The sequence below is a fragment of the Podarcis vaucheri genome, assembly GCF_965113315.1.
Source record: "Podarcis vaucheri genome assembly, chromosome: 17".
In the NCBI taxonomy this organism is placed as follows: Eukaryota; Metazoa; Chordata; class Lepidosauria; order Squamata; family Lacertidae; genus Podarcis; species Podarcis vaucheri.
Window position 1 is genome coordinate 17,357,634 of NC_138755.1, and position 22,098 is coordinate 17,379,731.

The 22,098-nt window shown below is 45.9% G+C and overlaps 1 protein-coding gene across 1 annotated transcript in view; it reads right to left on the reverse strand.

The window, feature by feature from the left end:
• CCDC171 (coiled-coil domain containing 171) overlaps positions 1-22,098 on the reverse strand; it is a 204,891-nt gene that overhangs the window by 165,690 nt on the left and 17,103 nt on the right. Inside the window, exons 7-10 of the mRNA XM_082206189.1 lie at positions 18,500-18,650; positions 9,878-9,966; positions 8,461-8,621; positions 5,592-5,730 (exon numbers count right to left, since the gene is read on the reverse strand). Of these exons, the coding sequence (XP_082062315.1) occupies positions 5,592-5,730; positions 8,461-8,621; positions 9,878-9,966; positions 18,500-18,650 (540 nt within the window). The remainder of the gene's footprint in view (positions 1-5,591; positions 5,731-8,460; positions 8,622-9,877; positions 9,967-18,499; positions 18,651-22,098) is intronic.

Consider the following 22,098-nt stretch of genomic DNA (forward strand, 5'->3'; position numbering starts at 1 on the left):
ACTCCCCCTTTCTTCCCACCCAGGGGCGGCCTTGCCCTCTGCCTGCACCTCAGAGCTGCACCTCATGTGAGGCCGGGTCTCTGCAGTTATAGCAGCTTCCCCTTCTCCTCGCCCGCTGTCCAGCAGCCACTACAGGCTGCCTAAGGGAGGAGGCTGGCGGCGGCTGCAGCCATGGAGAGGCACCAGGATGCTCCTTCGCAGCTGCCACTGCTGCCACTACCACCGCTCCGGACAAGTGCTGCCTCATCCTCCTGCCCGAGCTCAGCGGCTGTGGCACTGGCGGGAGAAATAGGGACATTCTCGGATCAAATCAGAAGCCGGAAAGGCTTTTGCAATTCTGGGACTGTCCCTGGAAAATAGGGACACTTGGAGGGCAATGGAATCCCACCCCAAGTTAATAACTGCAGAGTTTTCGTCTCCAGTCTCTTAGGAGATATATAGGACAGAATGGCATTAATAATAAATTTGTGGATAAAATTTGTCAGTGACGTAATAAATGGTAGCGTAAGAGTACCATAGGTCAGTAACAGAAGGTTCTGGGTCGATTCTGCTTTTTAGAACGGACAACAAAAATCAGCGCTAATAGAGTATTGATATCTCATCTTCCTTCAACAAAACTCTCTATATACATATAACATGCATAGGACTCTGTAATGATCTTCTATCCAGGTACTGAACAGACCTAGGACTGCTTAGCTGTGATGTTTCTGCATCATGTACCTTTGGGCCAAAGTGTATAGAACATTATCCCGCCCCCCTGCGAAAAGGCCAAAGAACCCATGATAGGTTCACAGATTGGAAGACCGTTTGGAAAGAAGGTAATGAGAAAGGAACTTAAGAGTTCTTCCAGATGGAAGGTTTTTAATGTGTCATTGCGCATGAATCTGCACATATATGATCTGGAGGCTGCCTGGGGACTGCGCCAGTTCCAACTGCTGATCCCCCAACAAGTCCGAACAGCAATCTGGGAACTATCAGGGTAAACGCAAGTGATGCAACGAGAAACAGCAAGAGTTGTGCAAAAAACTCGTGTTGTATGAGGTAATCACCCCCCTGCCCTGCTGTCACTTCTAATATTGTGCTAAGTCAGCCATGAGGAACATAGCTTGCAGGACAACCCTCTAGAGTTGGTAGCTGCCTCAACAGTTAAGGGAAGGAAAGCAATAGTGCCACTCTATTCCGCCTTCGTCAGGCCACGCCATTGTCCAATTCTGGGCACCACAACTTATGAAGGATGTTGTGGCGATCACACAGGGTCCCTGGACGTTTGACGGTCTATTGATCCCTGTGCCACCACTGTGCTCACTTCCCCGCTGCCACCAACCCGTTTTTCTCGGGTACACACGGAGTCCAGACAGTTGTTAACATTAAGAAATAATCAAGTTTATTTTTATAAGCATGAACAAGTTCAAGGTTTCAGTTAATTTTTCTTGTGAGTTTCTTAATCTTAGTTTCTATGCTGGCTTATACCTTTTCTAATAACTGCTAACTGATTAACCCAACTGTCTATCTGACTCCTTCTATCAGTTTCTCTCACTCTCTCATAACACAACTCGACCAACCCACAGACCTATCCTCCCTTTTCCTTCTCCAACTCCCAACCCTCTACTGACTTCCACACAACTCCGACTCTAACTCTAACTCCTCCCCTTGGGTCCCCACTGGCCAATCACTTCACACTCATTTAACCCTTTCCTTATGACCCTCCTAGGAGGCAATCGCCACAGATGTCGACAAGCTGGAAGGTGTGCAGAAGAGGGAAACCATGAGGATGAAGGATCTGGAAACCATGCCTTATGAGGAGCGGTTGAAGGAGCTGGGAAGGGCCATCTAGTCCAATGCTCTGCAATGCAGGAAACTCAACTAAAGCATCCCTGACAGATGGCCATCCAAACTCTGCTTCAAAACCTCCTAAGGAGGAGAGTCTACCAACTCCTGAGGGAGACCGTTCCGCTGTCGAACAGCTCTTACTGTCAGAAAGTTCTTCCTGATGTTGAGTCGGAATCTTCTTTCTTGTCACTTGAAGCCATGGGTTCAAGTCCTTCCCACCAGAGCAGGAGAAAACAAACTTACCGTATATACTCGAGTATAAGCCGACCAAATAAGCCGAGGCACCTAATTTCAGCACAAAAAAATTGGGAAACTTACTGACTCGAGTATAAGTCAGTTCACCACACTACAAACCTGGTGATGGTGGCGGCAGTGGCAGAGTAAGAACAAGCAACCCAAAAGGGCTCCTTTCGGGCCACTCGTCCCTCCGCCGCTGTCGCCCACCTCACTCAAGTATAAGCCATGGGGGGCTTTTTCAGCCTAAAAAATGTACAGAAAAGTCAGTTTATACTCGAGTATATACGGTACTCCATCTTCCATGTGACAACCATTGAGATATCTGAAAATGGCTCTCATATCTCCTCTCAGTCTCCTCTTTTCCAAGCTAAGCATACCTAGGTCCTTCCACAGCTCCTCATAAGACTTGGTTTTGCGGGGGGATACTCACTGAAATGTTGTTGTTTTTTAATAATAATCTGAGAATATGTACTGTAGTGCATATTTTGAGAGGATTTCTTAAATTCTCAAACTGATGTGGAAACAAAATGCCATAATCATTCCATCCTCAGTTCTTCATAACTGCCTGAAAACAGGATTACAGTGGCAGCATCCATCTCAAATAACATGATTAACCAGGCTTTGTCAAAGTTTAGTGTTAATTAAGATAAGAAGAAACATAAATTTTAACCATGGTTGAGACCAGCCGGGGTTATTTCTAAAGGAAATGTGAGAAAGTGCCTTAAAACAAAACCCAAGGACCAATTCAACTGCCCAACTACGATTAAGGGTGACATGGTATTTGTACCAGGCCTTAGAAACCCCGACAAAAGACAGCGAAGACTCTTCAAATGCCCAGAACCAAAAGTTAAAAACTAGCAGAGAGAGATTTAACTTTCAAGCACTGTGGATAATTACACAGGGAAGCACCTAACACATAACGTAATCAATCCATTGCTATATGGAGTTTCTAAATTGAAATAAGAAATCTCTCTGAAAGATATGCTTTAATCCAACCAGGATGAATTCCATACCCTATGTGCACATGAGGTCAGACTAGATAATTGCAGCGGTCCCCCACTGGTCTTAAAAGTGCGCGAATTTAAATTGCTTCCGCACTTAATAGTCTACAAGAAGCTAAGGAGTGAGTATTCCTTGGAGAATATCCAAATTATGGTCAGTGAGTGAGACCACAGATAGGTTTAATACCAGCTTGGGCAGATAAAATAGCAAGAGAGCACCTAATACGTTTTGATCCACGGAAGGTTCTCGGAGCAGAGAAAGGGCACTTAAACCTCTCCACTCACCCCATTCTAATCCGCTCGAGCTTTATTGTTCGGTTTAAACTTTCTTTAACCTGAACCCCCCCCCCACTCCCTCCCCCAACATGTACTAAGGGCAAGCAAAAAAAGTTTTCTTTAAAAAAAACAGCCACACACCCTAAAATAAACTTTATCGTCAATACAGAACAGTGAGTGGCAAAAGTGAAATAACTGGTTTGTGTAAAGTGGAGGAAGCTTACCGCATTTTTCGCTCCATAAGGCGCACCTAGTTTTTAGAGGGGGAAATCAAGGGGGGAAATATTATCCCCCCCCCCCGAGCTTCTCCCTGCTTTTGCGGGAAGTGGGGGAACCCCCTCCCGCAAAAGCCCACAGGAGCCGCACACCCTTTAAGGAGCGTGCGGCTCCTGTGGGCTTTTCTACGAGGAGGGAGAAGGGACTGACTGGCCACATCAGTCCCTTCTCCCTCCTGGGGAAAAGCCCCCAAGAGGCACATGGAGCTTGTGTGCGGCTCTTGGTGGCTTTTCCTGCCTGCCTCCCCCCTGCATTCGCTCCATAAGACGAACACACATTTCCCCTTACTTTTTGGGAGGGAAAAAGTGTGTCTTATGGAGCGAAAAATATGGAATCTACAGTTTGTCGTAGGATGGTGACCTGGAGGTGGAAAGGTGCTCTTTTAAGTTAGTCTGGATAGCTCAGTTGGTTAGAGCATGGTGCTGATGATGGCAAGGTTGCAGGCTTGATCCTCTTATGGGACGACTGCATATTCCAGCATTTCTCCTCTTCCTGGCGCGATGGGAGGAGGAGGAGAAGGAGGAGGAGGAAATGGCTACGGCAGCCGCGACTCACTCGGCTCCGCACTCAGCCTCCTCTGCCCCCTCAACATTGGGGGGGAGAGCTGCTCCCCCCCCCAAAAAAAAATATGGGAAGGAGCAAAACAGCTCACTCCCCATGAACTGGTGCCCCCTGTGCTAAACCATAACTTCTTGTGTCATTTCACACTGACCAAAACTGTGATCAATGTTAATGGCAAGCCAAAATTAAACCATGTACATGTCAGAATGCAGAGGGCCAGGAGGCCAGCTGGCTAGCCCTGGCTGGGCCGTCTCCTTCCAGCCGTCCCACCGTGAAGACCATCACTTCTGCTCCAATGTAAATCAGCAACACGGGCTTCAAAGCCAGGGCACACTATCAGCAGATCCAACTGCACACACAGAATAGGGGAATAATAAATCAGGACAAAGAAACATGTCTTCTCTCTCTCTTACGTCATCTCAGAGAGAACAGCTAAAAGCAAAAGCTATACACATAACGGAAGTTCCCAGCAAGCTGTGCTGGAACGTAAACAGACGTGACATGCAGCAATTCCACACGCCTGTTCCTTAAGGTAGAATGGAAATGTCAACAGTACAGTCGTACCTTGGTTCTCAAACTGAATCCGTTCCGGAAGTCCATTCAACTTCCGAAAATGTTCGGAAACCAAGGCGCGGCTTCCAATTGGCTGCAGGAACTTCCTGCACTCAAGCGTAAGCCGCGTCGCACGTTCGGCTACCGAAAAACGTTCACAAACCAGAACACTCACTTCCGGCTTTGCGGCGTTCCGGAGCCAAAACGTTCAAGTCACAAGGCGTTTGAGAACCAAGTTGCGACTGTACGTTTGTCCGCCCCCCCAGCATGTTCAAAATACACATAGCAAACATGGCACAAACTTCATGACAGCCACATTCCAGTTTAGGCAGGCGTTATTTGGGGGGAGGGCCGGGGGGGGAGATGTTACGTAAAATGAAATTTCAAACAGCTAAGTTTATTTTTTAAAAAACCTATTGCTTTGTTCAAAATATATCGGATGTGGAAAATTCAGAGCAAGTTCAATGCTTCATTACAACACGCAACGTTAGTATTTTCCCATGAAATGGAATCTGTTTGAGTTGCACAAGTGACTTGAGAAACGCAGATATTTTAAAGTTTCAGAGGAACCCCAATAAAAGGTGATGCATGCTAAATGGTTCTTGGTACTGAAAACAACCCAGTGGCTGCAGATCTGTTTTCAGTTGTGCAATGCAAGAACGAAAGCTGCATGCAACTCCCTAAAACCGCCATCCTTCTGAGCGAAACATCCATGAGCTGTCATGTTCACCAAGCCACCTGCAGGCCTTCCATTTTTCAACCTCCATCCCGAGCATGCATGACAACACCATTGCGCAAACATAGCAACATCTAAAGCATCATTTGGACCAATAAAGAAAATGCCCCAGGGCTTCTTACCAATACAAGTTCATCCTGTAATTCTTTGTAACTTTTTTCATTATCCAGGAGTCTCTCTGAGAGGTCTGTAATTGCTTTCTTCTTCTCTTCCAGCTCGTCATTTAGCTGCTTGTTTATGGAGACGTACTCCCTTTCCAGGCTGAAAGACGGAACAGAATTTTCAGAAACACTTTAAACAACTAATATTCGACTGTCATATGTTGTATGAATTTAGTGGATTTTTTACTAAAAAAACAACCAACAAAGCTCAACAAAATCAGAAAAACATTGATGAAGTGCTAAAAGTGTCGGATTTGCTGCAGTCCTAAACAATATTGCGGTTTTGCATAACAGACAATTTATACAACATGGATGCAATATATTGCCATTCAATTAAGCTGGAAATTTCCATAGCACTGAAAATTATTATTATTGTTTATTCAGTTTATATATACCGCCCTATACCCAGAGGTCTCAGGGCGGTTCACTAAACAAAATCTAAATATAAAATATAAAACAAAAACAACAACCCAATAACATCCCCCCCCAAAAAACCCCACATTTTAAAACGGCATAGGATGTCAAACAGATCAACCAAAGGCCTAGTTTAAAAGGACCGTTTTTGCCTGGCGCCTAAAAGTGTATAATGAAGGTGCCTGGCAAACTTCCCTGGGGAGAGCATTCTACAGATGGGGAGCCACTGCGGAGAAGGCTCCGTTCTCATGTTGCCACCCTCCAGACCTCACATGAAGGCGGAATAGGAAGAAGGACCTCAGAAGATGATCTCAGGGTCAGGGTAGGTTCATATGTAAAGAGGTGGTCCTTGAGGTATTGCGGTCCTGAGCTGTTTAAGGCTTTATAGGTCAAAACCAGCACTTTGAATTGGGCCCGGAAACCAATTGGTAGCCAGTGCAGTGGGACCAGGATCGATGTAATATGCTCAAACCATAATCTAACCTTGAGGTTACCAGAGCTTAGACAACTGAAGTTAGACTGTCCCTGTCCAGATAGGGGCATAACTGGGCCACCAGCCAAAGCTGATGGAAGGCACTCTGGGCCACTGAGGCCACCTGAGCCTCAAGCGACAGCAAAAGGTATTCAGAGGAAGTGTAAACACATCAAGAGCAGGCAATCTCCTACCCATCTGGTCTAGGGAACATTAATGAGCAATGATAGTCAAACCAGGTTCACTGTGGTACCTATCTACACATGCACTAAAAACACATGCCACAAAAAATATTGTAATTTCAAAAACTGAATGCTACAGTTCTAAGAGAAGTATTTTAATTACAGTCATACCTCTTGTTGCGTTTGCTTCAGGTTAAATCTTTTCAGGTTGCGTCCCACGGCAACCCGGAAGTTCCGGAAAGGGTTACTTTCAGGTTTTGCCGCTTGCGTATGCGCAGACGCTCAAAATGACATCATGTGCATGCGCAGAAGCGGCGAATCACGACCCGCGCAGACACGGGTTGCGTTCTGCTCATGTTGCGAACAGGGCTCCGGAACAGATCCTGTTCGCAACCAGAGGTACCACTGTATTCTCAGGTCAGCTACAAGGAGGTATTTTCAGCATTCACTGAAAAACAATGCTCATCTCAGCCGGTTGACACAACAGTAAGGTTTAATTTGCATAAGACCAGTATGAAGATATTTTATGGAAGGAATGACAAGTTTGAAGATAAAGGAAAATATGCAGACTCAAACCAGGGAACAGCATGAAAGTAGTGAAAATATGTAACACAAAGGTTGTCAAAACCGAGGATCAGAATGGGGAGGTGTGACAGGAATAAAACGGATGCCAAACCATGTACGAACTACCTGAAGGGAAGGCTGCATCCATATCAGAACGTCTTGCAAGAAAACAAAAATCCAGTTATAAATTAAAATTAAGTATACTGGCACACTGACAACCTTAAATGTCCAAGCAGAACCATGGTTATCCCCTTTATATTTTGGTTGGTCACCGAAAGAAAAGTTACCTCTCCCATCCAACTATGCCTGCTAGTACTATCATGAAACGTCGAGGCTGTGGAACTTTGTGTTCAGGGTGGCACAATTCAGATGTCACACTAAACCACGGTTTGCCGCAAAAATAGGAAGCCTGTGGTCTTCTAGATACTGCTGGACTCCAACTCCCAACAGCCAAAACCAGCATGGGGAATGGTCAGTGAGAATGCGAGTTATAGCCCAAAAACATCTGGAAGACCCCAGACCCCCCATGTTCCAGTTTAGCATGATGAGCACAAGCCACAGTGGCTTTTGCACTCTGCTCCACTCCTCTTACATCTTCCCCATAATTGCATCCCTGTGGGAATTAGAACACTCTCAAAAAATTTATGATTAATATAATGTCACTTAATGTGAATTTAAACATCATCAAGTGGATACCCCGGAAGACAACAATTTCTGGGCCCAACAAATTCTCACTCATCTCCACTGACTGCTATTAAATATGGTGGATAATGCTGGTGGGGCCAGCATTACAGATGTTTTTACACGTGAGGCTTAAATTATCTTTGAATGCCCCACAGGCTAATATCTGTTCCCTGTTCACACATACCTAGGAAACCTTTTTCCTATCGAGGGCTGCATTCCCTCAGAATGTAGTCTCACATCTACATCCACTACATCACGTTAACCTGCTAAACCGATAGGAGGAAATTTTTACCCTCTAAATGTTGCTGAACTACAACTCCCATCAGTCCCAGCAAGCCTGGCCAATGACCAGGGATTATTGGAGTTGTAGCTCAGAGACATCTAGAGGGCCAAGGTTTCCCAACACTGTGTTAAAAGTAAGGAAACACTCAGCTCTATACTATATAATATGAACGATTAGTCCACTGTCCAAAGCAACTAATACAAATTCTGAACCAGGAAATGAGAGACCTACCGATTGAGTTTTTCGACGCTCTCATGAGCGTTGCGCTTCTCTCTGTCATAGGCATTTTCCACTTCTCTAAATTTGCCTTTGATCATTTCCAAGTCAGAAAGCGCTTCTGCTTGGCTGGCCTTCTCCACCTGCAAAGCCCCTTCAAGGTCTCGAATTCTTAACTGCAATGTAATAAGAATCCGTCAATCAACACTCCAAGAAGGGCTGTGTTTTCTTGCTCTACAGCACGTTAATTTTTAGGGAAGACAATAACTGTATCAGTGCTGATGGGCTTTTAATACACTTAATACGAGTGCATGTGTGCTTACTCATTCCTTAACCATGGTTACGGTGAAGAGCAAACCCTGGTTACGTTTAAATGTCACGCCCAAGTGTTCATCTGAATATGCAAAGAGTTAAAACAGGAGCATGCCATCTTCCTGAGTGAGCAGGATGCTTGAGATCTTCGTTCCAATAGTTTGAAGGTCAGAAAAGAATTTCCAAACACATTCCATTGAATGCACTTAGAATGAATTTTCCCTCCCCTTGACCATGGTTCTGTGCTCACATTAACCATGGTCAGTACTAACCAGTGTTTATTTTTTTTACTCAGAAATTGAAATCAGGGTTTGAAACTGGCATTGGATCAGGAGCAATGCTTGCTAGCATTAGCATGGCTGTTGTCAGTGAATACATTGCATCAAATTATACTTAGCAGGAGAAGGGAAGGGCAAATTTATGCTGGAGAATGAAGGCACAGGAGAGAAAGCGAGTGCAATCATATAGACCAGGGATGCCCAACAGGTCGATTGTGATCTACCGGTAGATCCCACGGAGGTTTTGGTAGATCACGGTCGATCGCTGGGTCCCTTTCATTAGCATTGGTAAAACAGAATTAGGCCCTGCCCCCTCACCCCGCCCCCCATTGTTGCACAATCTGCAGAATGGAAGACAGACTTTACTCAGTGGGGCTATTTTTTCCCCCTCCCTTAGAAAAAGCTGAACAACTTTGCCCTGAACCTCCCAAAAACGGGGCTTTCCTTCCCCAAAAAAAGTCAAAAACTTCGACCTGAACCCACCAAAAATGGGGGTAGATCACTGCCAGTTTTTAATTTTGTAAGAAGTTGGCCATCCCAATATAGACTGTTGACAACCCCCAAATCATGATCAGAGAAAGGGAAATAAAGGTTTGATTTCAGAGGGAATAACTGTTGCCCTGGGGCACCTCTGTGGCACTGTGACAGCACCCTGTGCCAAGCTGGGATGCCAAGCTGGTACAGCAGCAAAAGGCATCTCTGTGATGCCACCCACAGCATAAAGCTATCATGTTTGCCCCTAATACCACATTTTGTTAATAAAACTACTGTGTTAAATATTCAGGTGAGACGTAGCTTAGGATGCATTAGTCTGCTCCACCTAACGGCTGTCACAGATTTACCTGGATTATTTCAGAATTAAATTTTGATTCCAGATGTGCCGCTCTCTCTGCCTCGACGTTTTCTTCCAGTTTCTTTATTCTCAATGTAGCTGCCTAAAAACAGAAATTTCAAGCTGGTTAAAGATGCAAACACCCTGGAAATCTATCTCAAGTACTTCTTGGATAGATTGCAACGTTGTGTGTTTGCGAACACAGTTCAACACATTGGTGCTGACCTTAAAAGCTCTAAACCGTTTCACCTCAGTATACCCAAAGGAGTGTCTCCACCCCCATCGTTCAGTCCGGACATGGGCGTCCGGCTCCGAGGGCCTTCTGGTGGTTCCCTCAGTGTCAGAAGTGAAGCAACAGGGAACCAGGCAGAGGGCCTTCTCGGTGGTGGTGCCCGCCCTGTGGAACGCCCTCCAATCTTATGTCAAGGAAATAAAAAACCACACAACTTTTAGAAGACACCTGAAGGCAGCTGCGTATGAAAAAGTTTTTAATGTTTGGTATTTTACTGTGGTTTTATAATTTGTTGGAAGCCACCCAGAGTGGCTGGGGAAACCAAGTTAGATGAGCAGCATATAAATATATTACTACTACTACTAGCAAAGGTAAAGGGACCCCTGACCATTAGGTCCAGTCGTGACCGACTCTGGGGTTGCGGCGCTCATCTCGCTTTATTGGCCGAGAGAGCCAGCATACAGCTTCCGGGTCATGTGGCCAGCATGACTAAGACGCTTCTGGCGAACCGGAGCAGCGCACGGAAACTCCGTTTACCTTCCCGCCGGAGTGGTACCTATTTATCTACTTGCACTTTGACGTGCTTTCGAACTGCTAGGTTGGCAGGAGCAGGGACCGAGCAACGGGAACTCACCCTGTCGCGGGAATTCAAACCGCCGACCTTCTGATCAGCAAGTCCTAGGCTCTGTGGTTTAACCCACAGCACCACCCGCGTCCCTACTACTACTATTACTTCAGTGCAATCTACTTGGAATGGCTCTTGAAGATAGTTTAATAACTGAGCTACCCTCAATCTATGAGATGACCAAAGAGAGCGTATTAAGCCAAATCTACCTCAATGCATTGGCTTTTAGTTAGGTTCTGGATCTCTTAAGGATGATAGTCTTGATATTGAATGTCCCGTGCTAAGCACAACTGGCAGATCATCTTCTCCCATGCAATCCTCAAAGTTATTTTTATTAGGAATTCAAGTTCCTTGCTGTATGGAGGGAGGGCTTTCAGTGGTGGTGCCAACTTCTATAATAAAAAGCTAAAGGTAAAGGACCCCTGACAATTAAGTCCAGTCATGAACGACTCTGGGGTTGCGGCACTCATCTCGCTTTACTGGCCGAGGGAGCCGACGTTTGTCCACAGACAGTTCCCCAGGTCATGTGGCTAAGCTGACTTCTGGTCAGCTTAGATTTCTGGCTAAGCATGACTAAGCAGCTTCTGGTGAAACCAGAGCAGTGCATGGAAACACCGTTTACCTTCCCGCCGGAGCGGTACCTATTTACCTACTTGCACTTTGTGCTTTCGAACTGCTAGGTTGGCAGGAGCTGGGACCGTACAACAGGAGCCCCTCCTGTCACAGGGATTCAAACCACCGACCTTCCGATCAGCAAGCCCAAGGCTCAGTGGTTTGCACCACAGCGCCACCCGCGTCCCAGGGTGCCAACTTCTATAATAAATTTCATAGAATCCGAGTTACAATATTATAATATACTAACGATCCAATGTCTTTTTAAGGAGGCCCACTTGATAACTCGTCTTAATTTTTTATGGCAAAGAAATCCTCCCTATTTGCCTTCTGATCTATGTTTACTCATCACTCTTCTGATACTTCCCCTGTCTGCCAATAGTATTTTGAAAACTCTCAATGCACATGCTATTTTTCTATAAAAACGGAGCTGGGCTCCTTTAGGGAAGAGAAAATGACAGGAAGGCCATTTATTGGCATTTGTGAAGACTTTTATTTTTTATTAGAATTTTTATGGCAAAGTAAATACATCAATACCAAACCATACAGAAAGAATAATATAAAGAAAAAGGAAATGGGGGGGGGGATAAAGAAAAGAAAAAAATAGTGAAGAAAAGCAGACAATAAAAGAATAAAGAAAAGTATAATATTTCAATACAATAAACACTATTTTACAAAATAATAGTAATAGACTTCCATCACTTTCACAACACTTCCTTTCACATTTCATAAGTTATCTGTATTTCAGTATTATTTTCATCTTATATATAGATATGTGTGAGTATATACATACCGTATTTTTTGCTCTATGAGACTTTTTCCCTCCTAAAAAGTAAGGGGAAATGTGTGTGCGTCTTATGGAGTGAATGCAGGCTGTGCAGCTATCCCAGAAGCCAGAACAGCAAGAGGGGTTGCTGCTTTCGCTGCGCAGCGATCCCTCTTGCTGTTCTAGCTTCTGAGATTCAGAATAATTTTTTTCTTGTTTTCCTCCTCCAAAAACTAGGTGCGTCTTGTGGTCTGGTGCATCTTATAGAGCGAAAAATACGGGGGGGTTGTGTACACACACACATACAGTGGTGCCCCGCAAGACGAATGCCTCGCAAGACGAAAAACTCGCTAGACGAAAGAGTTTTCCGTTTTTTGAGTCGTTCTGCAAGACGAATTTCCCTATGGGCTTGCGAGTTCTTGCAAGTTTGTTTCCTTTTTCTTAAAGCTGCTAAGCCGTTAATAGCCGCTAAGCCGCTAATAGGGTTGCTTCGCAAGACGAAAAAACCGCAAGACGAAGAGACTCGCGGAACGGATTAATTTCGTCTTGCAAGGCACCACTGTATATATATACGTTTCCCCTTTTCCATTCACGAGGTCATTCTAGACACAGCCAAATTTTTACATTAGAACCTTGTGTTTCTAAATAATCCTTCAAGCACTTCCATTCCTTCTTGACTGTATTCACTGGCTTTAATCTTACTATATCAGTCAATTCGTGAAGACTTTAATAAACTATTAAGAACGAGGAAATGGTTGGATGTTAAACAGCCTTGAATACTCTTGTATAAATATCAAACGTTTTTTAAAAAAACTTATTAAATTAAAGCCTTCATCATTTGACCAGGAACCCATGTCTCCACAGTACAGCTTAAGATTCTGTTCCTGATTCTTTACAAAGTTGGGAAATATCGATTTATGATTTCTCTGTGGCTTCTGAAGTCACATGACACAGAGACACATTTACTGCATATTAGAGCACAATCCACAATGAAGGATATCACCATAGACCCAACTGGCACAGTCAAGGTTTCAGGAGCGTCAATGGTAAAGAAATAAGGTCTTATATATAAGGTCTTCAGGACCACCGGCAAAGCACCGGGCCTGCTGGCTTATGTAAGCAACCCAGAATTTGTTTATCCAACAGATCTGACAGCGCATGCTAACATCAATATAGAAAAATCCTGAGGGAGGCTGGAGGGATGTGTCTATTTATAGCACACATTGCTTAAATAAGCTCAGCAGCTGATAGACCATGTCACAGACACGTCTTCCCCCAGATGTTGTAGGACTCCAAATCCCATCAGTCTCAGCCAGCTTGGCCAACAGAAAGTAATAGTGAGAGCTATACAGTGGTGCCCCGCAAGACGAAAAACTCGCTAGACGAAAGGGTTTTTTGGTTTTGCGTTGCTTTGCTAGACGAATTTCCCTATGGGCTTGCTTCGCAAGACGAAAACGTCTTGCGCTTTTTTCTTAAAGACGCTTGAACAGGCGCAGTTGCGACGGACCGTGCTTCGCAAGACGAAAAACATCGCAAGACGAAAAGACTCACGGAACGAATTTTTTTCGTCTTGCGAGGCACCACTGTAGCAGGAATTAGATCACAGAAGGTGCTATAGGTCACAAGCTAATTGAACTGGAAGCCCCTTCAGTCACGAAACTGAACGACCCCAAAATTTGGTTTGAGCAAAAACCATAGGTCCATCTTTCTCCACCCACTAATGTTCTGAACATACTTTCCTCAACCCATTTTGGGGCACTCTTAATTTACATTTTGCATTCTATTTTACACTTTTTGCATTTTCAGACCAAAGCGTGACAAGACTAAAAATAATAATAAAAAGGCGAAAGTATGCTACAAAACATTCATAGGTCCTGTGAATGCCTGGTCTTACACTAATAAATAAAATAGCACATTGGCCATCTTCTGGTTAAAAGGTGCAAAGGAACATTTAAGCGGAAAAGGGTGTCCCAAACTCCAAATGATTGTTCTATCAAGACCTCCACCAAAGCATAAAAGAGCTACAATCCAATACAGTAGACGTTTGGGTTGTGAACGTGATCAGTGCGGGAGGGACGTTCGCAACCCGCAGCGCCGCGTCTGCGCATGCACGGGTTGCAATTTGGTGTTTCTGTGCATGCGCAAGCGCCGAAACCCAGAAGTACCGTATTTTTTGCCCCATAGGGCGCACCAGCCGATAGAACGCACCTAGTTTTTTGGGGGGGGAATGGGGGAAAAAATTATTTTCCCCCCAGGCGCGGGGCTGGGGCGGGGAAGCCCGAGCTTCCCCCGACCCCAGAACAGGGGGCTCCCACCGGGCTCCCACGCCTTGCGGATATCTGCCTGAAGCCCAAACCAGGTCGGGGAACAGCTGGATGGTGGCGCTCCGCCTCCCCGCTGTCCCCCGAGCTTGTGGGGCTGGCGGCGGGGAGAAGCGCGCTTCTCCCCGCCGCCAGCCTCCAAACCAGGTTGGGGAACCGAAGCCCGGGGCGCGCTGTGCAGCGCACCCCGGGCTTCAAGATGCAGGCTGCTATCCGCAAGCCTACGGAGCCCGAGGGGAACTCCCGCGGGCTCCCAAGGCTTGCGGAGAGCTTCCTGAAGCCTGCATTCGCCCCATAGGACGCACACACATTCCCCCTTCATTTTTGGAGGGGGGAAAGTGCGTCTTATAGGGCGAAAAATACGGTAACCTGTTCCGGTACATCCGGGTTTGGCGTGGTGCACAACCCAAAAACGTGCAACCCAAAGCATCTGTAACCTGAGGTACGACTGTAACCTTGGGTTACAAACACTTCAGGTTGCAGACTCCACTAACCCAGAAATAGTACCTCGGGTTAAGAACTTTGCTTCAGGATGAGAACAGAAATCGTGCGGCAGCAACGGGAGGGCCCATTAGCTAAAGTGGTACCTCAGGGTAAGAACAGTTTCAGGTTAAGAACGGACCTACAGAACGAATTAAGTTCTTAACCCGAGGTACCACTGTAGTCTACTTGTGATTTGAAAGGTGATAGTTAAATTATGGATGCTTACCAATAAAGCATAGGATACTGGATTAAATATGACCTCAATCTGTAGAAATCTCATCACGTTTCATGGTGTTAGCCAACAAGGCAACTTAGCAGGGACGAAACTAAGCCCTGGTGATTTCAATGGGACACAGCCAACTGTCTCTGGATTGAGTCATTGACTCAGGTCACTGAGTAGAAGAACTCAAGCTACAAGGCAGAGGGTTGAATCCAAAATTGTCTGTGCACTAGAAGAACGAACATCCGCTCACACAACAGGCCTTCCATCTCCTTCCTCTTACAGCCTTCAAGGACTCTCAAAATCTGCTCCATAGCATTTGGGGACCCCTCAGGGCAGGTTCTGGGGGTGCACAGGGAACTTTAGCCGGGGGGGGGGGACGACGAAGTCCCACTGCACCAGGCAAGAAGTTCGCTCGCGCAAGGTTGGGTTCTGCCCCCCAGAACCCATGTAACACCTTCGTTATTCTTTTAAATGAAACTACGCTATCGAGTCCGCAGATTAGGAAGCAAGATTGTACCAAGCAAGACAACTGGTCCATCTACTGTTCCCCTGGGCCAACAGTGGCTCTCTGAGATTTCAGGCCTTGGGTATACTGGGGAGTGAGCCGCAACAGCAAATTGTGTGGCTCTACCACACACAAAAAGAGGGCAAAGGGAAGAAAATGAACATTTCTTAGGCTTACTTCTTATTTTACTCCTGCCAGTACAAAGCTTCCTTACGCTTTGTATATATCACTTCCGGCACAGCTGAAGTACAGTGGTACCTCGGGTTACCTATGCTTCAGGTTACATACGCTTCAGGTTACAGAATCCGCTAAGCCAGAAATAGTGCTTCAGGTTAAGAACTTTGCTTCAGGATGAGAACAGAAATCGTGCTCCGGTGGCGCAGCAGCAGCAGCAGCAGGAGGCCCCATTAGCTAAAGTGGTACCTCAGGTTAAGAACAGTTTCAGGTTAAGTACGGACCTCCAGAATGAATTAAGTACTTAACCCGAGATACCACTGTATCTTGTAAGGATGTCATGAAAAAACATGAAGAAAAATGGCTACATGAAACCCTGTGCGCAGAAGAAAGCCTCTCTGTATTTTTAAAATAAGCAGACAAGATTCCTCTGTTTTTTTATTCTGTGTTTTACTGGAAACTGGAATTTACTATTGCACTTGCAATGGAGAATTTGCTGTTTTCAAACTGCTCTGTTTTTGGTTTGTCTTTAGACGAAATGGGGGTGGGGGTGGGAAGGTTTAACAAATAGAAAAAAGTAATATGTGAACCTCCAAGCTCAGAAACCAGCTGCTGAAAGGCAAACAGCACAGGAAAGCTACTGCCTTCATGCCCTCCATGTGGGACTTCCTGCAATCATCCCAAAAGGCCACGCTGGAGGAAAGGATGTGAGGCTTCCAGCCAATATTATCTTATGTTCTCTTGAAATCACCATTACTTTCCAACCAGTGACATTTCCTTTCTACACCCACCAGAGGGCACCAAAGGAACACCACAAATCTTCCTTATAGCAGCTGGTCAACATGTGCTCTGCTTAACTATCTCTCAAACTGCTATATTTTTTAATAATAAAAAAAGAGTTTAGAAAGCTATTCCACCAACCATTTCCACTACTTTTCAAAAACACGGTGCCTTTTGCTTCATCTACTTTGCCATCACCTCAGACTACAAAGCTGCCTAATTAGGGATTTAAAGACAACCCTGCCTTGCAAACGACAATTTGTTGCTGCAACATCTGCTTGAACCTTTTTCCAAAAATATATTGGCAGAAAGGGGTAGCCTATATCACAGAACAGTGTGCCTTTTTAAAAAAAAAATGTACCGTATTGGCCCAAATATATGCCACACCCGAATATAAGCCGCACCTTTAAAATTGGAGGGGAGGGGGAGAGAGGAAAAAAGAGAGAATAAACTCCAAATATAAGTCACCCCATTCCTCCCTGCTCCTGGCTGCATACTGTAAGGTGGCAAGTATAAGCCACACTTTAACTTTTCACGGTGGGAATTTGGAGGGAAAGTGAGGCTTATATTCAGGCCAATACAGTAGATGCCCAACATCTCCCAGCCCTGAAGAATTATAAACATATGCTTTTCTCTCCAATTAAAAAGAGGGGTGAGATAGCTCACCTGTGGCCTTGCAGAAGTTGCTGGACTACAACACCCCAACATCCTTGACCACTGCCCAAGCTGCTTGGGGCTGATGGGAACTGGAGTCCAACAACATCTGGAAGTCCCCACACTAGAGTGGCAGGTGCTTACACGCACTCCACTTACACATAGGGCTGGGCGACATCTGGCTTCCAACACTGCAATATATATCACCGGTGGCGCTGTGGGTTAAACCACAGAATCTAGGACTTGCCGATCAGAAGGTCGGCGGTTCAAATCCACGCAACGGGGTGAGCTCTCGTTGCTTGGTCCCAGCTCCTGCCAACTTAGTAGTTCGAAAGCACGTCAAAGTGCAAGTAGATAAATAGGTACCACTCCGGTGGGAAGGTAAACGGCGTTTCCGTGCGCTGCTCTGGTTTGCCAGAAGTGGCTTAGTCATGCTGGCCACATGACCCGGAAGTTGTACGCCGGCTCCCTCGGCCAATAAAGCAAGATGAGCACCGCAACCCCAGAGTTGGTCACGACTGGACCTAATGGTCAGGGGTCCCTTTACCTTTTAAACATTGCGATATATAGACACATCATGATGTCCGAAGTAAGTATGAAGCTATGCAGAGACCTTGGACGGCTTCACGGTTTTCCCACATTGCGATTTTTGCACAGAACACGCACCCAAACATCGTGATTTGCGATATACTGCCGGTTATGAAACAGATACCATGGTAGGGACTTCAAACCGGGTTTGGACGATACACGGATAATCCATATTGAGATCCTGGAGGGCTGCCGGTCGGTGTAGACCAGGGGTCAGCAAACTTGTTCAGCAGGGGGCCGGTCCACTGTCCCTCAGACCTTGTGGGGGGCCAGACTCTATTTTTTTGGGGGGGGGAATGAACAAATTCCTATGCCCCACAAATAACCCGGAGATGCATTTTAAATAAAAGGACACATTCTGCTCATGTAAAAACACGCTGATTCCCAGACATAGCTGCCAACTTTTCCCTTTTCTTGAGAGGAATCCTATTCAGAATAAAGGAATTTCCCTTTAAAAAAGGGAAATGCTATGTTTCCAGAACATCCGCAGGCCAAATTTAGAAGGCGATTGGGCCGGATCCGGCCCCCGGGCCTTAGTTTGCCTACCCATGGTGCATACAGTACTGAGCTGGATAGGGCAATGGTCCGACAGGCACCTTCCCATAGGTGCTGGCAAGCTGTCAGTCCCCAACACCAAAGCACTTCAGAGAACGGGGGGGGGGGGGACACTTGCCTCAAGCTCTTTCTTAAGCCGGGCCTCTCGCTCGGCGCTGAAATCGAGTTCGCTAGCCTGCTGCCTCAGCCCTTCGGCGCAGCTGTTGTGTTGCATCTCCATGTCTTGCATTTTCTGGTGAAGGCTCTGCATTGCGCTGTTGCTGTCCTGATAGAACAGAGAGAGAGAGAGGAAGGGCAATTATTGCTTGAGCCACAAGCAGAGAAGTCAAAAAAGATGAGCCCCTTAGTAAAGGTAAAGGGACCCCTGACCATTAGGTCCAGTCTTGACCGACTCTGGGGTTGCGGCACTCATCTCGCTTTATTGTCCGAGGGAGCTGGCGTAAAGCTTCTGGGTCATGTGGCCAGCATGACTAAGCCACTTCTGGCGAACCAGAGCAGTGCACGGAAACGCCGTTTACCTTCCTGCCAGGGCGGTACCTATTTATCTACTTGCACCTGACGTGCCTTCAAACTGCTAGGTTGGCAGGAGCAGGGACTGAGCAACGGGAGCTCACCCCATCGTGGGGATTCGAACCGCCGACCTTCTGATTGGCAAGTCCTAGGCTGTGTTGTTTAACCCACAGTGCCACCCGTGTCCCTGACCCCCTTAGTGCTAAGGACCAAAGAGAAAGCCTGCTTTGGGGTTCCTTGAACATTTCAGACCCCTACCATCAGTAACCACACAGTCAAGCATCACACCCACCCCAAAGCCCCATCTTCCTTGGTCCTAAGGCTGCGGTCCTAGTCACAATTATGCGAAAGACTGTTCCATGGAACCGGAGCTTTTTTTAATTAGTTCCGGCCCCTCTCAGGTGGGCGCCATTAAATAAGGAAGGTGCTCATGAAGAGTTCCAGCACCTCTTTTTCTAGCAGAATAGCACTGCATGCAACCAATAAGGCTTATAAGAATTTGGGACTGAAGTGTTTGGCAGAGTTGCCCAGAGATTCAAAGGCATGTTAATTTTAAGTGCTTCAAGGTCATACTTCTAAACTGGTTTACATGTCTATGTAAGGAGCAATGTGCTTGAATATTCTTTTTCTCCACATGCAATACATAAATTGCTTATTAACTTATTTCTACCCCACCTTACCCTCCACAGACCTCCATGCGGAGTTTATGGTTCCCACTGAGGGACATTAGATTGATTTGTTTTTATAAAATTTAAATACAGTCGTACCTCCGCTTACGTATCCCTCCGCTTCCGCAAACTTCAGGATACGTGAGCGGCAAACCCGGAAGTATATTTCCGGGGTTTTGCCACATGCACATGTGCAGAAGCGCTCTACCGCCACGTGTGCGTGCACAGAAGCGGTCCCTCCAGTTGCGGAAACTTCAGGATCCGACCAGAGCTCCAGAATGGATCCTGCCTGCAACCAGAGGTACCACTGTACCGCCCTCATCCTAAGATCTCAGGGCAGGTCGGAGAATGAAATACAAGATAAAGACAAGTACATAAAATGAAACAGTAAAACTGTAACCCTCCCTTCCCACAGTCACATTTAAAAGGCTGTAAAATATTATTCGGCCCAAGACCTGGTTAAAGAGGAACATTTTTGCCTGGTGCCTAAAGGTGTATAATGAAGGCGCCAGGCGAACCTTCCTGGGTAGAACATGCCACAAACGGGGAGCCACTGCAGAGAAAGCCCTGTTCTTGTGTTGCCACTCTCCGGACCTCACAAGGAGGAGGCACAGAAAGAAGGGTCTCAGAAGATGATCTCAGGGTCCGGGTGGGGGAGAGGCTTTCCTTTAGGAATTGCGGTCCTGAGCAGTTTATGGCTGCAGTAATGGCTGGCCCAACGCTACCTAGTGAGCTTCATGGCTGAGGGGCGGGGGTGGGATCTGAACCTGGAGGTCCCCAATCCTAAGCCAACATGCTATCCGTCTGGGTTCCACACACTTCATGGTCCGGTTCACAGGTGATCGAAGTCCCAGCTGGGGATGTCAGGACCGGGGGCCCAGATGGCTGGGTGGGAGCAGGAACGGGAGTCCAGAAGCCAGAAAGCCAAGAGTCCGAGGGTCAGAAAGCAAGGAGTCATGAAGTCAGGGGTCCAAGGATCAAGAAGCAAGGAGTCAAGAAGCCAAGGTTCAAGGATCAGGAAGCAAGAAGCCAAACGCAGCAAGGCAGGGAACGTGTTGCTGTGGCAAAGAGCCGAAGGGACATGCTGACCTTATATCCCTTCCTGGCTCTGGCCACCAGGTGCTGTGAGTTACCAATCGGCCTCACCTGTGCGGCCGCACCTTGCCTCTTCAGAACAAACTTAGGAAGGCCCCAGTCCTGCAAAGTCCTATTGGTCACAGGGCCTGGCTCCTGCATGCACTCCTGACACAGTCACACCCCAAGAAGAACCACAAAAACAAAAATGCAAAATAAATAGCAAAAACAGACAGATCTTAGTGTAACACTCAAAACGGAGCACGTTTGGCTTCTGAAAAAAGTTTGCAAACGGAAACACTTACTTCCGGGTTTTCAGTGTTTGGGTTCCAAGTTGTTTGTGTACCAAGGCGTTTGAGAACCAAAGTACCACTGTAAAACCAAACACATTGAACAGCTTCCTTTCCTGAGAGTGTGCCTTTACAGTAGATGAGAGGTCAACCTGCAAAGCAAACTGCAAAGCCTCGCAAATGAGAATTCGGGCATTTGTATTTAGGCCTCGCTTCCCACAAATCATTTGCTGGTCGTGAACATCACCTGCTACTTTTCTGCGCCTTTTAAAAGCAATGGAGTGAGAGAACAAAGATGGCGGAGCTAATACAAAATGCTTCAACTGAGACCCCTCCCAAAGTAGGAAAAATATGTACAAACACTAAAACGTCAGAATCTAAAAAAGCTATAAAATGATGAATTTTTAGATAGAAGAATGGAGGCCTTTTGTGGGTTATTTAAAAAAAAATTCAAGTCAAATGAAATCACGGTCAGGATTCAGGTAAAAGCAGCAATAGAAAAACGACACAGTAATTGTAATAGAGAAAGAAATTTTTGGCAATAACAATATAATACAGAAGTAAAAAAAAAAAACCACTGGGGAGGCAAGGGTGGGAAGTCAGCTAATGTAATAATGTAATGATTTGATTTGAAGGTTTTTCTGAAAGTATTTGAAAGATTTAATAAAAATTATGTATATATTTTAAAAAGAATCCAAAAAGGCTTTTTCCCGTGAGCAAAATACTCAAGAGGCTAGATCTGCAGATCTGCTTCTTCTTCCTGCAACGTATTACAATCAATTTAGCAGAGAGACTATTGTGCACTGGTTATCAGTTTGGCTGTGTGCTCAGCACACTCGTAAAAAACAACTTCTGCAGGGCATGTATTTACCGCTGCTGCTTAACTGCCCAATACGATGCTTTCTCCCTCATTAATTTCTAAATGTGTTGGTCTTGTTTTAGCTCCTCTGTGCGGGGAGGAAAACGCATATAATTAGCTCGTTGGGCTGATAAGACTTCGTCCTGGAGATCAGGGTACTTAAGGCGGCATTTACAGCTACCCGTTTAGTTTCCCCTGCAGCACTGCTTCCCGGTCTTAATCTCAGACTCAAGTCCGCTCAAGGAAAAGGTTGCTGCAGGGTCACAGCCAAGGAAAAGAAAAGGAAAAAAAAAACCCTCCAGAGCCAGTGTG